Source organism: Coniophora puteana (genome assembly GCF_000271625.1).
Source record: "Coniophora puteana RWD-64-598 SS2 unplaced genomic scaffold CONPUscaffold_3, whole genome shotgun sequence".
In the NCBI taxonomy this organism is placed as follows: Eukaryota; Fungi; Basidiomycota; class Agaricomycetes; order Boletales; family Coniophoraceae; genus Coniophora; species Coniophora puteana.
This window is the reverse complement of record NW_006913055.1, coordinates 1,445,792-1,460,004: the sequence shown is the minus strand read 5'-3', so window position 1 is coordinate 1,460,004 and position 14,213 is coordinate 1,445,792. Positions and strand designations below refer to the sequence as shown.

At 53.0% G+C, this 14,213-nt stretch overlaps 4 protein-coding genes across 4 annotated transcripts; 3 read left to right on the top strand and 1 right to left on the bottom strand.

Moving 5' to 3' along the window:
* The first annotated feature begins 113 nt into the window (after window positions 1-113).
* CONPUDRAFT_99783 (Erg28-like protein) lies at window positions 114-937 on the top strand. Its single transcript, XM_007767660.1, has 5 exons — window positions 114-190; window positions 243-377; window positions 430-520; window positions 570-688; window positions 751-937. Exons 1-5 carry the CDS (start codon window positions 163-165, stop codon window positions 801-803), a joined length of 426 nt encoding a protein of 141 aa, XP_007765850.1. The 5' UTR covers window positions 114-162; the 3' UTR covers window positions 804-937.
* Window positions 938-2,418: 1,481 nt separating this feature from the next.
* Window positions 2,419-4,790, top strand: CONPUDRAFT_70905 (uncharacterized protein; the record flags this gene model as incomplete). The annotated part of the gene is made up of 4 exons (XM_007767221.1): window positions 2,419-3,061; window positions 3,096-3,271; window positions 3,330-4,646; window positions 4,716-4,790. The coding sequence occupies 4 exons, from the start codon at window positions 2,419-2,421 to the stop codon at window positions 4,788-4,790; spliced, it is 2,211 nt and encodes a 736-aa protein (XP_007765411.1).
* Window positions 4,791-6,339: 1,549 nt separating this feature from the next.
* CONPUDRAFT_135629 (calcium proton exchanger) lies at window positions 6,340-9,324 on the top strand. The gene is made up of 18 exons (XM_007767659.1): window positions 6,340-6,661; window positions 6,723-6,757; window positions 6,808-6,856; window positions 6,909-6,940; window positions 7,001-7,075; window positions 7,131-7,138; window positions 7,191-7,209; window positions 7,264-7,309; window positions 7,359-7,385; window positions 7,437-7,502; window positions 7,552-7,715; window positions 7,767-7,788; window positions 7,841-8,187; window positions 8,254-8,448; window positions 8,502-8,524; window positions 8,583-8,668; window positions 8,718-8,825; window positions 8,881-9,324. Exons 1-18 carry the CDS (start codon window positions 6,388-6,390, stop codon window positions 8,910-8,912), a joined length of 1,608 nt encoding a protein of 535 aa, XP_007765849.1. The 5' UTR covers window positions 6,340-6,387; the 3' UTR covers window positions 8,913-9,324.
* On the bottom strand, window positions 9,292-13,693 carry CONPUDRAFT_99772 (multifunctional beta-oxidation protein). Its single transcript, XM_007767658.1, has 19 exons — window positions 13,574-13,693; window positions 13,406-13,500; window positions 13,220-13,346; window positions 13,008-13,156; window positions 12,614-12,948; window positions 11,952-12,432; window positions 11,869-11,891; window positions 11,687-11,811; window positions 11,413-11,636; window positions 11,260-11,354; window positions 10,588-10,836; window positions 10,454-10,533; window positions 10,248-10,399; window positions 10,075-10,171; window positions 9,965-9,992; window positions 9,833-9,884; window positions 9,701-9,773; window positions 9,564-9,637; window positions 9,292-9,493 (listed from the first exon to the last, which is right to left on the bottom strand). Exons 1-19 carry the CDS (start codon window positions 13,636-13,638, stop codon window positions 9,408-9,410), a joined length of 2,610 nt encoding a protein of 869 aa, XP_007765848.1. The 5' UTR covers window positions 13,639-13,693; the 3' UTR covers window positions 9,292-9,407.
* Between the last annotated feature and the right edge of the window lie 520 nt (window positions 13,694-14,213).

Below are 14,213 nucleotides of genomic sequence, written 5' to 3'. Positions count from 1 at the left end.
TGGGAACCGACACGGTGCCAATTCACCGGCATCACGTGAGGAGCGGGAACCGAATAGTCGGCAAAGGATCGCCCGACTCGGCGCTACCCTCCGGAGCGCGTCTTTCGGCTTTGCACAGACACGCGACACGCGAGCGCTTGTACACCAGACCTTCACAACACCATGTCGTCTCTCAGCCCGTTCCTTCAATGTGAGTCCCTCTCGGACTTGAACAAGCTAGCACCTGCTTACCTGTTCTCTAGATCTTCCCCAAGCGGAGGGCTTGCTGCCTAAATGGCAGCTCCTCGTCGCCACCATGGCCCTCTTCAACACGGTCCAAAACTTTGCTACACTGAAGCTCACACGTCGACTCTATGGCCGTGTGTCCCCTCAGTCCAGTTCGTCACGTTTGCTTTATACTGCGAGCGAGTCGCTAAGCAGGAGCTCCAGTCACAGGCCTCCAGGCGAGGACCTTCGCAGTATGGACCCTCACTTCTGCCGTGGTGAGAGGATACGCGGCGTATAACATTAACAACAAGAGGTATGGCGCCATCCGAAGCGATGGTAGCAATCGCTCATATCATTTGCAGCATCTATGACATGGCCTTGTTCACATACCTCATTGCATTCGGTCACTTCACATCCGAGATCTTCGTCTACCGAACGGCCAAGGTCATGTCCCCCGTGTTCAGCACGCTCGTCGTCTCCAGTGAGTCGCTCCCACTTCACATGCCTCCGCGTTCGCACCTTGCTCACCGGCCCGCCACGAAGCCTTGTCCCTCGTATGGATGATCACCCAGTACGACTTCTACGTCAAAGCGTAAGCGTGAAAGCGCCCGAAGTGCGTGCTAGGAAGCGCCGATGGATGTGTGACGTATTATTTTTGGATAACTTCTAATGACCACTATTTGTAGTACTGAATAGCCTTTTGAAAAAGGTCAAATACATGAACTCAAACTCGCACTGCACCAGTCTGCACTATACACCCGTGACGTGTCGTGAGTGTTGTCCCATTGAGAGCGTTTGAATGCAATGTGCCGCTGGCGCGTCCACCATCACCCCATTGGTTCTTGTGATCGTTTGAGCCGCGGTGGTGGCGTACCACCCACTCCCGCGGATCCATCTTCATGTCCACACTTTCGTGTCTAACCTGGGTACCCTTTGGCAACACCGCGTCAGAGCTTTATGCTCTCGCGAGAACGGAAGATGCGGGCGGAACCATCCTACCACCTAGTGAGAAGCCTGTCGCAGATCTTTGCAAACGTTTGACAGTAAACGACATCCGGGCGGTTCAAAAATAAACCTGTCAGTCCAATAGCGGTTGGCAGGTGCGAGAAGGTAATGAGAAGGTGTTTTCACGCCTAGTCCAATATGATGGTACAATTTTTGCTCATGGCTCTGAGTTGCTGGCACGTTCGTTCAGACGTTAACCCATTGTACGGCAGCATACGGCCGTACGGCCGTTTATTGGGGCTAACATCATGTTACCAAACTCTATGCTTGTTACGGACAAGTCGAGAATGGAAATTCGGGTAATCACCGTCCTCGGCACACGTCAATCGAGTCGTAATACATTAGAACGCGGAGTAAGTACCGTCGTTCCGATGCTTCATTGATCTTTGGGGTGCCGTTGACATGCCAAAAAGGTACGCTTCCTTACACTCCCCAGAGAAACGTGATCCATCGTGAATGGTCGAGAAACAAATGGCACCACAGGCGTGTACTCACGCGCAATACGAGAGTGGTTCATGGTGAAACGAGCAGAGGAAAAATTTCCAAGGCAGGCATGTCTCCACCTTCGGATACCTCGGATGCTCACACACGTTTTTCATCGCAATGAAACATCTCAGGGAGCATCATGTGTCGTTGGTACTGGTTCTAGAGCACGCAAGCGAGCGACATGCACCCAAATTGATGTTGTATGGCGGATCGTCAAATCACCTCATATAACGGGCAACCCATAAATCAGGTGACGTGTGGTACGTGGATCAAGCCGGCTGCAAAACTGACCCTGTTCGGTCGGCAGAGCCCTGCGGAGCCAAACTGAAATGCTGACCTCTTTTGCGCAGGTCTGAGGGGCCACTCCGGCCTCCAGAGTTGTTGATTAGAGTTGGAGAATTGGAATAAGCCAAGCGGTGGCGCGGGCGTCTGTTTCAGCGGAAAGGCAAGACGAGGCAAACAAGGTGCTATTTTGCGAATGATCAGTGGGAGAAGAAGTCGAACCTAATTTCCCCGCGTTGAAATTATGAAGTCAGACGCAGGTAAGGCACATGGCAGAGCTTTTAGGGATCCGTTCCGTGCGCGTATATAAACGGTCCCCATCCCCGATACCCACCTTCGACCGACAAGGACCGTCTCACTCTTCTCTTCGCTATTAAACATCAACTTCTCTGCTCTTGGTATCCTTGCTTTGGTCTTTTGTCTTCCCCTTGCTCACCAATGACCACTGCTGTCCTCCAATACCCCCCAGAACTCTTATTCATCATCTGCGCACATGTCTATGCCGCCGGCCTTCCCACCGCCAAACCGTCTCTCGACCCGTTAAACATCATACAAAACGCCGGAGCGCCCACAGGCCTCCCCTCATCTTGGCCCGCAGATAACTGGACCGAGCCTCTCGTCCGCCGCACCCTCGCCAATCTCTGCCTCGTCAACCACTCATGGTACGAAGCCGCCAAGCCCTGGCTCTGGCAGAAGATCGAAGTGCGCCTCCCGGGAAGCTGGCTCGCCCTCGTGGACGAGATTGCCGGCGGTGACGAGGAGGACGAGTCCTCAGACGAAAAAGTCGCACTGGACGTGCAGCAGTCGATCAACGCAGCCACCAGGGCCGCCATCGCCTCGAGCTCCGTCATGGGCGGCTGCGACGAGGCGGCGGCCCAGAAGCTCCGCGAGTCCATCCTCGAGACGCTCAACGGGCCCGACGGCTCCATTCCGCCCGAGCTGCTGACTCCACCTGTGTCGCGGGATCCCAGCCCGCGCCGACCCCGCACCAAGTCCAAGAGCCCCGCACGGTGGAAGATCATGCGGTCCATAAGCGACGCTGTCCAGAACGTTATGGAGCGCTCCGAGTATGGACTTTACGGTACGCTGCGTGTTTGCTTAGCTTCGGCTCTTAGGTCCGAGACTAACGGCCATTTTCGGTTTAGTCCCCCGCATTGACGATCCCCGCCCCGGTCGGTTCGTGCAGCACCTGGACTTTAATCATTTCCGGACTATAGGCATGAGGCGATCCGTCGAGGAAGGCGTCAACAAGCGCTTCGTGACCGGAAACCGGGTCGAAGCCGTGCTTAAGGTTGGTGTTCCGTGATCCAATCCATGATGTCAGGCATGATGCTGACCACGCGTCTTAGGAAATGCCAAGCCTGATATCGTTTGGCGCCACCGAGTACATGGACGGCTCCTTGACCTTGCCTGTGCTGAAGGAGCTTTTCCTTCGAGGCGCCACTTCGCGTGGTCGGGGTCGTCCGTCTCGCGGGCGCATCATGTTTGACCCCAACGATCCCGAGGAAGAAGATTGGGAGCGGAGGAGAGAGTGCAAGCAGCTCGACGCTATCGACTTGACCGGTTGCGTTAGCGCCGTCTTTGTCGGCGCTCTCACCGAGTTCGTGACTACGTACCTCCTACCGCAAGACGGCGATTCGAGTGGCAATGAGGATGAAGGTCGCCGCGAGGGACGGCGGTCACGCGCCGTGCGTTTCACTCCAGATGAGCCGCTTACATTCCCCGGCCTGCAGCGTCTAGGCCTCCGTGGCGTAAAGTCCATCAGTCCACACATCCTGACGCCGTTTGTTCTGGCATTCCCTTCGCTTACGCACTTGGACCTGTCCGCTACTCGAGTCACTCCCGAGCTCCTGACTGCCCTCGGTGATACGTCTACTCGCCTCAAGTCTCTGGCGCTTGCTCGCTGCATTCGTCTTACTGGCGAGAGCATCCGGTCCTTCCTCATTGAGTCGCCGGTGGTTGCTCAGATCGAAGAGCTTACTCTTTACGGCGATCGGACCTTCCCGTCACCTCTTACTGAGGATGACCTGCACGAGATCTTTAACCATGCGCCGTGCTTCACCAGTGGCACGCTCACGTATCTCGATCTGTCAAGCTCGCCTTTGACGAAGGAGCTCCTCTCAGTCTGCCGGCCCCAACCCGCTCTCCGTTCTCTTGGCCTTTCATACATTCCCGACCTTGAGCTCCACACCGTCGCCGAGTTCCTGAAAGAAAAGGCCCCAAACGTGGAGGTGGTCACGCTGGTGTCCACCACCCCAGAACTCGAATGGGGCCGCGCGGGCGCGGGCATGGGCGCACCCCGGAGCTCTGCACGCCAGGCGTCTCTCGCGCTGCACGCACAGTTCATCCGCCCGCTCTGCACGCCCCCGTTCACGTTCAGCCTCTCGACCTCGCCTACGGAGAGCAAGCCGCCGCCCACGCGGCTGCGCGTCATCGAGCTGTCCATCCCTGCCCTTTCGGGCCTCGGAGCTGGCGCCGGATCTTGGCGCATCGTGCGCAGCAAGGGAGGTCGAGGCTGGTACGTGGACACCGCGAGTGCGTGGGTCGGAGGTGTCCTCCGCAGGGATCTCCCCGCGGATCATCCTCACAGGGAGGGGATGGAGCGCCTCGCGGCTGCCAACGGGAACGTCAGCAGTGGGACTGGGTGGCACGCACGTAAAATGGAGGTGAGTTCGCCGAGTGTGGCTAATCACTTTTTCTGAGATCTGAACGCTAATGGGTTTCATGCGATCTAGGTGCTGCATGGACACGGTATGTTGGGACGTGAGGATGGGCTGTACGGTGCCGTGTCTTTCGCATACCAGGGATGAGCGGACCACGTTCATCAAGTTCACATTTTGGGTTTATGTTCCGGGACTCCATGCGCATCTAAACAATCCTCACAAACGCAATTTACAATTATCTTGTACAAGCACTATACCGTATTCGTCCTGGGATACCAACTAATCACCCTCAAATTCTGATCTCAATACCTATTAGATCCTATTTGCAACATGCTTTTTATTTCTGTACTTCTATATGCAGTGTACATATTGCTTCGAATTCGGCATCTTGGCTTCTGCTTTGTTCTGTTGTTCTAGAATTTCTGTTGTCTCAGAGTGGGAGCCTAGAAACGCTTTTGTTTCAAAGTCCAGACAAAAGCCCGTGTGATCCTTTAGCTCAACTGAAGTGTACATTTTTACCAGAGCATTGTGCGCCTGCGAGTCTCCCTACACTGCACATCTAGAACTTCCAGTTGTGGTAGAACAAAACATTTAATGTGAAGACAAAGGCACCTGTTGGCTTTTGGTAAACCCAAGGACGGGTGTACTAGTGTTTCCAAACGACCACTCGCACTGCGGGCATGTGATGGACACAACTATTTAATGTGACGGTTAGTGGCGGCAAAATGCCATAATAGTTGGCAGCGCACCACACATATATGGCTACTCTAGTATTATCAATCCTGAAACACATCTGAGGAGTGTCAAACCTTTAACCTGGACCTCGCCTTTTGTCGCGCTTGCCCCTCGCGCTGTAGCTCGCGACGCCACGCTGCCACGCTGCCCCGCCTTCACGACAAGTTGCTGTATGTGTGCGCCGCGCCACAAGTGCGAATGACAATGCGGGCCGAGCGCTCATGTTAAGATTGTCAACCGAGGACCTCGATCACACGCGGGCGCGACCCTTAAAGCAATGCCTAAAACAGGAAAGCTGTGTGCCCAAAATAGGAATTCTAATGGTGTTTTTCCCCACTCAGGAACTCGCGAAGGCGCCGAGGCTAAATATTGTTGGGCGCTTAGTTCTGCTTCTCCAGCGGCTACTTACAGCAACTGTCAGCTACAGGATGCGGGTACAGACGGTTATCAGGACGAGTTCACCGTCGCTTAGCGTGTCCATCTGTCCGACTATTATTTGATTGGTACTGAAATGAAGGTTTGTGTTGCCGCACTGCGCACGGGGTAGCTGGCAGGCTAAAAGGCAGTGCCTGCTCCCTAGTGGACTTTCTAATGGAACATTCTGCTCGGAATCTACTATCGGACCATTTACGGACCTGGCCGGCATCGTGATGTGCCACCGCAGAGGTGCACCAGTACGCTGCGGCAACCCTCCCCAAACGTCGTGCTGTAGAGTGAACAAGCAGAGCTGTCCAAGCGCTGTTCAGGACTCGTCGAGGGTTAAGTTAGGGCGATCGTTACCGTTTTAGGAAGAAACGAGCGCTCGGGAAGGGATCTCGGTAATTTGCTGTTTTGACGTATGTAGTGCCCCGCGACGGTAACAGCGTTTTTGTCTTGGCGGTTAGCCTCATTCAGCCCGCCACCTGCCTTTGATTTAAGACCCCAACTATCGTCCATTCGTTTCACCTTCTCGCCTCACTGGCTTCGTTTTCGCTGCCCCATATCACATTGTCCTGCCCCTACCTGCCTAATGGCACCATCAGAAGATACAAGTTCGCTTCGCGGCGACACGACTGTGGCTGGGACTTCTGAAGCTCTCCCCGACAGCAGTAAACCAGACCAGCCCACTTTCGTTGAGCCAAACACTCCCAGCGTTCGTCGAAGAACTACAGATCAAGGCAAACGCGACTCGAGGCGTCTCTCGTCACTCCAGCGAGCTATGACCAACATCATGGTGCCCGAAAAGCCGATAGGAAAGTCGCCGACTGCTTGGAGGAGTATTAGGGCAATTATCATGGCCTCTCGTGCGTCCTTTTGTTCTTCTGAAACTCAACAGTAACTCAACTCGACTCTTTGGCTGTCCAGCAATCAATTTCTTGCTTGTTTGCATTCCTGTTTCTGTAAGCCCATTACCCTGTCCGCACCAGGCGATGACCCTCACAGTTACTAGTGGGCACTCCACTTTGCCACGCCCAATAACGACACCATCATCTTCGTTTGTACGTTCCAAAGTTTAGTCCAAGATGCTGTGGTATCTTATCCCTGGATTAGTTTCGTTCCTAGCCATTGTTCCGCTGGCCAAGGTAGGCAATATAGGGCTCGCCTTGTTGCTCGGTATTCTCACGGCTGTGTATCTTTATTAGCTCCTTGCATTTGCCACCGATGAACTTTCTATACGAGTGGGTCAGACGCTGGCCGGTCTTATGAACGCCACTTTGGTGAGCTTTTCCGCGTGCTATGAAGTCATGGTCACATCTAATCAGCTCGCTGTAGGGTAACGCGTGAGTGTATCCGGTCCATATTTTTAGCTCACCGAAGCTAATTATTGTGAAGCGTCGAGTTGATTGTCGCGGTACGTTCCTCTGCGAATGACGAGCGAACGAAAAAGTACTTATATGCGTTCTAGATTATTGCATTGACCAAGTGTGAACTCTCGATTGTTCAGTCGTCACGTAAGACCACATCAACTTCATTGCGTGTATTTGCTTAATGTCGTTATAGTTGTCGGCTCTATCCTCAGTAATTTACGTCAGTAACTTTAGTTGGTGCAAGAAGTACATTGCTAATATCTTCATTCAGTTCTCGTTCTCGGTATGTGCTTCTTTGCCGGCGGCTTCCGGTACTCAGAGCAGGGTTTCGGCACTAGTGCGTATTGCTCCCCGCCATCGAAACATAATATTAAACCTGTTTCTAGGTGCCGTCCAGCTCAACTCGTCGCTGTTGGTCATCAGTGTCATTGCTGTGCTGCTACCAGGAGCCTTCCATTTAGCCCTCCAGAATTTACCTTCTACCGTTGCGAACGAAACACAATACCAGGAGGGCACTATTGACAGCGACATTCTCAAGACTTCACGCGGAGTACGTTGAAGATTTTTCTTAGCCCTTTGCCGTCGCTCATATTTTGCTCAGGTTGCCATCATCCTGCTCTTCAGTTTGTCAACTATTTTCAACCAGCGAGCGTCTTGCTAACACGTTATTTCTAGTATACGCTTCTTACCTTGTCTTCCAGCTGTTCTCGCATAAGGAGCTCTACAATGACGACAATACCAGCGAGATTCAGGCGTCGAAGAAATACCAGCCCGGTCAATTTGAATCTATGAAGATGAAGAACATTCATAGAAGACTCCGCGGCAAGAAGAGCTCACCGTCCCACAGCATAACCGGCGGAGAGCATGTATCTTCTCCTACAGAGGAAGGAAATCCAATGGGGGATCAACAGGAGGCAGCAGCAGCAGCAGAGCAAGACGCGGGCTCAGCCAACGATTCTGAGTCGGTTGAGCCGGAGATGAATATCACGGTTTCTATTGGCCTGCTTGTGGTCGTCACGGTGGTATGTATTGTTCACAACAGAAACGTTACTGAACATGTATCTCACGTGTTCGATTCCCTTCATCAGTTCGTAGCTGTCACTGCTGAATTCCTCGTTGATTCAATCAATGGTCTTACCGAGTCTGGCGCCATCGGCAAGGAGTTTGTTGGTGTAATCCTGCTTCCCATCGTCGGCAACGCGGCGGAGCACGTCACTGCCGTCAGCGTTTCGGTCAAGGATAAGCTTATGTTAAGCTTGGGTGTCGCCGTTGGCTCCAGTATTGTTCGTCCTGATTACTCTCCATGTGATTTGCGCTGAACTCTCAATGATTTTAGCAAATTGCCCTCTTCGTTATTCCGTGCGTATCGATGTGTCGATTATTCGTGACCGAGTAGCCTAACAAAGGTCTCTTACAGATTCACCGTAACTTTGGCTTGGATTCTCGGCAAGCCCTTGACTCTCTTGTTCGACCCTTTGGAGTCGATCGTCTTGTTCTTGGCTGGTACGTCGCATAGTCCTGAACTTGCCTAATAATATTAATCGCCTATCAGTCCTCACCGTAAACTACACCGTTGCGGACGGCAAATCCAATTGGCTGGAGGGTATGATCCTCATGTGTCTCTACATCATCCTCGCTGTTACGTTCTGGTTCTACCCAGGTAACTTTCATCCGGTCTCATTACGTGTATTAAGTATCTAATCCCTTTCGTTTAGGCGCACCATCGATCTTCCAGTCGATGTGTTAAATCTCATCCATCTAGGTACATTGCCCCTACCTCCTTAGCTATCCTTAATATGGGCGGTCCTCTCATGCACGATTCTATTTATTATCATTATCACGCACGTTCTTTAACCAACTATACATATACCCGTCCTACGCAACTCGCGCATTTATACCTCCTCATTGTGGTGCTCACTGATCTTCTCGCATAGCTTGAATTCGCATACTATCTACGCAGGACGATGTTCTTGCTACCCCAAAAGGTCTGCCTCTCCGAACGCTCATTAATCGTTAGGCGTTCCAGGAAGAACAGTCCCCTCGTAGTAGTGAACAGTATCTCAGACAAACAATATGGGTCTCGGGTCTCCGCTTCTCAGGGTATTTGCTCTAGCCTATAGACTTTCCAGGACGAATGCACATATCATTACAGTTTTTCCCGTATTCCTGGCGAAAAATACATAATGACACTCGACTGTAGCCAGATGAATGGAAAATGCGTGCGCGATGCCACGCACACGCATCAGAGTTTGGCCTTGCCACTTTCATCAACCAGGGTGACCGCAGCAGCAGCGAGGACCGTAGTCCCTCGTTCCTTAACTTTGGTGGCTAGAGAGAGAAAACGACGTCAGACAACGAGGCCATGACACCGCCATGAGCTAATCAGGGCTGTACTGACTGAAGATGACCTTCTTGCCCTCTTTCCACATCTCCGTGATGAGCGTCTCGCCGGGGTATACCGAGCCAGCGAACCTTTAGCAGTAAGTGATTAGGGCGATTGCTGTATATAAGGCTATGAATAGATTGTATACGTACCGGACCTTGATGTCCTTGTATTCACCAAACGTCTTCAGGACGTGCCGCCCGGCGAAACCCATGAAGCACAGGCCTATGAGGCAGCTAGTCTCAGCAAAGGAGTGGGCGGTCCATTCATCACAGACTTCTCACCATGTAGAATGGGTTTATCGAAACCGCCCATGGCTGCGAAGTCGGGGTTTATCTGTGCGGGCCGATGACGGAATACCGTCAGCAACTGCTGTGCACTGCTACATAAAGCTGCGAGCGGCAGGAAGCACGTACGTGCAGTGGGTTGTAGTCCCCGCTTAGCCTGAGAGGACAGGGTGTAAGCGTGCGCAGCCAGGGGTAGACAGACGCATGGACGGGGTATTAGGCTGTGTTTCTGGACGTACCTGTACAGAGCGGCCTGCGACTCCGAGGTCTGTTCCTCGACGACAGCATCCGGGGCGCGGTTGGGCGGCTTGTTCGCAGCAGTCGCAGGGCCTCTATCTAGAAACATGACGTGTAGGAAGCCGCACTGAGCCCCCCAAGTTTCTGGAAAGATGGGTGCCCGGTCAGGACTCACCGTTGCCTTTCTTCTTTCCGCCGAAACCACCAGCGCCGCGGAGGACGACGGTGACCTGGTTCTCGAAGATGAGCTTCCCAGAAGCTTTGTCCTTGGTGTTCACGAGGAGCGTCACGGACGCGGCCTTGCCCTTATCGAGCACCTCGAGCAATCTATGGGCGTCTTCAGTTCATACCCGAGGAGCAACGCGAGGGCTCGAAACGCACCTCGTCTCGTTTACGAGAGTCCCCTCTGTGGGAATAGGTGCTTTGATGGACAAATACTGCTCTCCGTGGAGCAACTTCGCCTGATCACCCGTCAGCTTATCCGTCTGCGTGTACTCGGGAAGCACGAAACGCACCGGGTGGTAATTCGGCGCCCAGTCCATGGACACACCCGCGCTCGCCATGAACTGAGGGATGACACCAAACGTAGGCAGCGCAGAGAAGTTGTCATCGCCCTCATATGTCCACTGGAGATCCTTGCTTGTCGCGCCGACGCCAAGGTTGTAGAGCGTGACGTCGCGCTCGGTGTACGTGAAGTCTGAATCTTCAGGGGCGTTCTTCTTGGCATCTTTGACGAGCTGGGAGTCCTCTGAGTCTTCGAAGATCTTGGGGAGGGACATGTTGGTGGTGGATAGGTGCTACTGCTGGCTGTACAAGAAAAGAGCGGGAAAGCGGGGTAAAGTGTGCATGACGGATGTATCCTCGGTGCGTAATCACATGGGAGAATGGGACAATGCCGACTCTCACCTGCACGCTCCCCGGCTGATCTTAGCATGCATGATATTGGACTTGCAACCGAGCCAGCTTCGGTAAATACGTACCGGTAATTTCATAGTGGTTTGAAAGTCACGGCATGAAGTCAATATACAGTAGATAGCCAATTTTATTGATGGTAATAGATAATGCCATAAGAAATTACAAGTGCTAGTTCGTCATGATGCTCATAGAAACACGCGTCCAGACTACGGTCGACCAGAAATTCAAAGCTTCGACTTGATAGCGTTGCCCACCCCCTTTACAGTCTCGACGGCGCTGTCAAGCAATGAGCCCGTGTTTTCAAAGTTGGCGACAATCTGCTCGAGGGACTCCGAAGGGGTCGTCGGGTGGGTAGCCTTGCCGTCATCTGTAAATTTATTCATTAGAATATGTCATAAATTTATCTTGAACTCGAAGTCACTCACCGAAGTTAGTGATCACATCCCACTTGGCAATAACGTCTTCAGGCGTGAGTGCGCGGTTAGAGGGGAAGCCGTAGCCGTAAGCACGCTGCCAACGCGTCTGAGCTGCCCAGCCGCCGGAGATCTCGAACAGTTGACCAGAGGTCTCGGTGTTGTCTTCACTGGTGAGATATCCGACAACAGGAGCAACGAAGTCCGGCTTGTAGGCATCTACCATGTCCTGGGTCCTAGATGATTGTTTTAGCCAGTCATTCGTTTCGAAGTGAGATATTCGTACCAGATAGTCATGGTCATCGCGGTACCAGCTGAGGGTGCGATCACGTTGGCAAGGATGTTGTATTTGCGGCCCTCAAAGCCGAGAGTCTTTGTCAAGCCCATGATGGCAGCCTTCGCCGTCGAGTACTGTACGAGAATTTAGCTGGGAAGGAAAAATAAATAACAAGCTTTGGAAAAACTTACGTTCACTTGACCGAAATTCCCGTCTTGAATAGTTGATAGGAATAATTAGTAAAATGAGAAAATTCGATCTCGAGCATACTCACAGATGCCAACACCAGAGCACGTGGTAACAATGCGACCATACTTCTGCTTGCGGAACACGGGCCAGACAGCCTTGGCGCATTTGTAAGTGCCACGGAGGTGGACAGCGATAACGTCGTCCCACTCCTTCTCCGACATCGACGTGAACGAGCGGTCCCGGAGAATACCAGCGTTGGCGATGAGAACATGGACGGTACCGAAGGCATCGCAGGCGGCCTTGACGATCTTCTCGCCCTCCTCGGCTGAGCAGACAACGGCAATGGCCTTGCCTCCGGCAGCCTTGACCTCGTCGACGACGGCATTGGCACCCTTGTCGCTGACGTCGTTAACCACGACATTGGCACCGAGCTTGCCGTACATGATCGCGTACGCGCGGCCGAGGCCAGCACCAGCACCCGTAATAATTACGGTCTTGCCGTCGAAGCGGACGGCAGGGCTCGATTGGGGGTTGCTGGGCAGGGTGGCGGCAATTTCGAGAGTCGGCTCCACGTCGGAGACAGCTTCAGGACTGTGAAAGCGGACGCTTAATTAGCAAATCATGTATACTCATGGGGTTTACTTACTGCCTGGGTTCAGAGAAGTCAACGACTTCAGACCATTTTTCCTTTACCTAGCCAACGAATAAATATTAAGATCACACATTGAAAGTAAAACAAATACTTACAGCAGAAGGAGTGAAGCTAGGATCGGTCTTCCAAATTCTACCCTTGGAGCGCTCCCAGCGAATCTCAGCCACGAAACCCGCGCCGACCTCAAAGACGCGACCAGACGGGTTGGGTCCCTCGGGGTGGCAGACGGCGGCAACGAAGGGGGCGACGAACTCGGGCTTCATCTTCTCAAGCATTTCTGGGGGCATGATGGTGGCGGTCATGGGGGACGCAGCGACCGGTGCGATGACCACCGAGCTGATGTTGTACTTGATACCCTCGCGCGCGAGCGACTTGGTGAACGAGACGAGGCCCATCTTGGCCGCGCTGTAGTTGGCCTGACCGAAATTGCCTAGAGAAGTTATGTCGAAATTAATAAAACGTTATTGTAGGTATGAATTATGTACATACCGTAGAGACCCGCTGCACTAGCAGTGTTGATGATCCGCCCGAACTTCTGCTTGCGGAAGATGGGCCAGGCAGCCTTCGTGCACGAGAACGCGCCCTTGAGGTGCACAGCGACAACCGCGTCCCAGTCCTGATCCGTCATGGCGACGAAGCTGAGCAAACATACTCGTCCATAAACCTGGCTCGCCAATGCTTAGAACACACAATGCACACACCTCTTATCCCGGAGGATGCCAGCGTTGTTAATGAGGATGTGCACAGTGCCAAAGGCACTGACGGCGCTCTGAATGACCTTCTCGCCCTCCGTCACGGAGGACGTGTTAACAATAGCGTTGCCTCCACCTGCACGTCACGACATCTTAGTTTACCCTCGGATACAGAGAGCAACGCATGCTGCTCACCCTGCTTGATCTCATCAACAATCTTCTGAGCAGCGTCCTTGTTGAAGTCGTTGACGACAACGTTTGCGCCCCGCGAGGCAAACAGCAACGAGTAACTGGATTAACGAAACCCCATGAGGTCGGAGCCAGTTCAGATAGAGGGCTATGACATCAGGGAGGTGAACAAACGCTTTGCCGAGTCCGCCACCTGCACCGGTGACGACGACGGTCTTGTCCTTGAACGAGAGTGTCATGGTTGATACAAACAGCAAAGGTGAAGGGGGATGGGAGATGGTACAAGGGAGGTGTGAAGAGCGTCGCCCCGCGCCGGCGATGTCATTATTTCATGCATTATCATTTCGCACGTGAAATCCCCCCGCTCCTCCACCCGCTGCGAAGACGGCATAGCAAAGCAACCGGCGCGTGTCATTCCCAAACCCCGCATCCTCCCGCAAGGTGATGACAATCAACACCCCCAAGCAACCACAAGGGAACGGTTAATGATCACGCTTCGAACGCCGAATTTCACACTCGAATGCGCGAGGAACAGTACTAAGAGAGAAAGGTCATTGATTCATAATTTACCAGCTGGCGCGTTCCGAACACGCAGACGCAGCCGTAGACGTAGCTACTATATACACGTAATGAATCAATGCGATGAGATAGAGTCAGAACATGCGAGTGCATAATCGTGGAGGAGGCATTGACTTAAACGAGAGACAGAGGAGAGGAGAGCTGGCGTGAGGGCGTGGCGAGGAGAAAGAAAGGCAAAGGGGAAAAGGAAGGAATGGGCACAGTCGAGTAAAGAAAATACCAGATAAAACCAGCG

Coding starts and splice junctions, on each gene's coding strand:
- CONPUDRAFT_135629 (XM_007767659.1), top strand. CDS start 6,388: ATGGCACCATCAGAAGATACAAGTTCGCTTCGCGGCGACACGACTGTG. Junction 6,758..6,807: donor TTGTTTGCATTCCTGTTTCT/GTAAGCCCATTA, acceptor CACAGTTACTAG/TGGGCACTCCACTTTGCCAC. Junction 8,826..8,880: donor TACGTTCTGGTTCTACCCAG/GTAACTTTCATC, acceptor CCTTTCGTTTAG/GCGCACCATCGATCTTCCAG.
- CONPUDRAFT_99783 (XM_007767660.1), top strand. CDS start 163: ATGTCGTCTCTCAGCCCGTTCCTTCAAT. Junction 521..569: donor TATAACATTAACAACAAGAG/GTATGGCGCCAT, acceptor TATCATTTGCAG/CATCTATGACATGGCCTTGT. Junction 689..750: donor CAGCACGCTCGTCGTCTCCA/GTGAGTCGCTCC, acceptor CCCGCCACGAAG/CCTTGTCCCTCGTATGGATG.
- CONPUDRAFT_99772 (XM_007767658.1), bottom strand. CDS start 13,638: ATGACACTCTCGTTCAAGGACAAGACCGTCGTCGTCACCGGTGCAGGT. Junction 10,837..11,259: donor GCTCATTGCTTGACAGCGCC/GTCGAGACTGTA, acceptor TCCCTCCCCAAG/ATCTTCGAAGACTCAGAGGA. Junction 10,400..10,453: donor ACTCTCGTAAACGAGACGAG/GTGCGTTTCGAG, acceptor AGACGCCCATAG/ATTGCTCGAGGTGCTCGATA.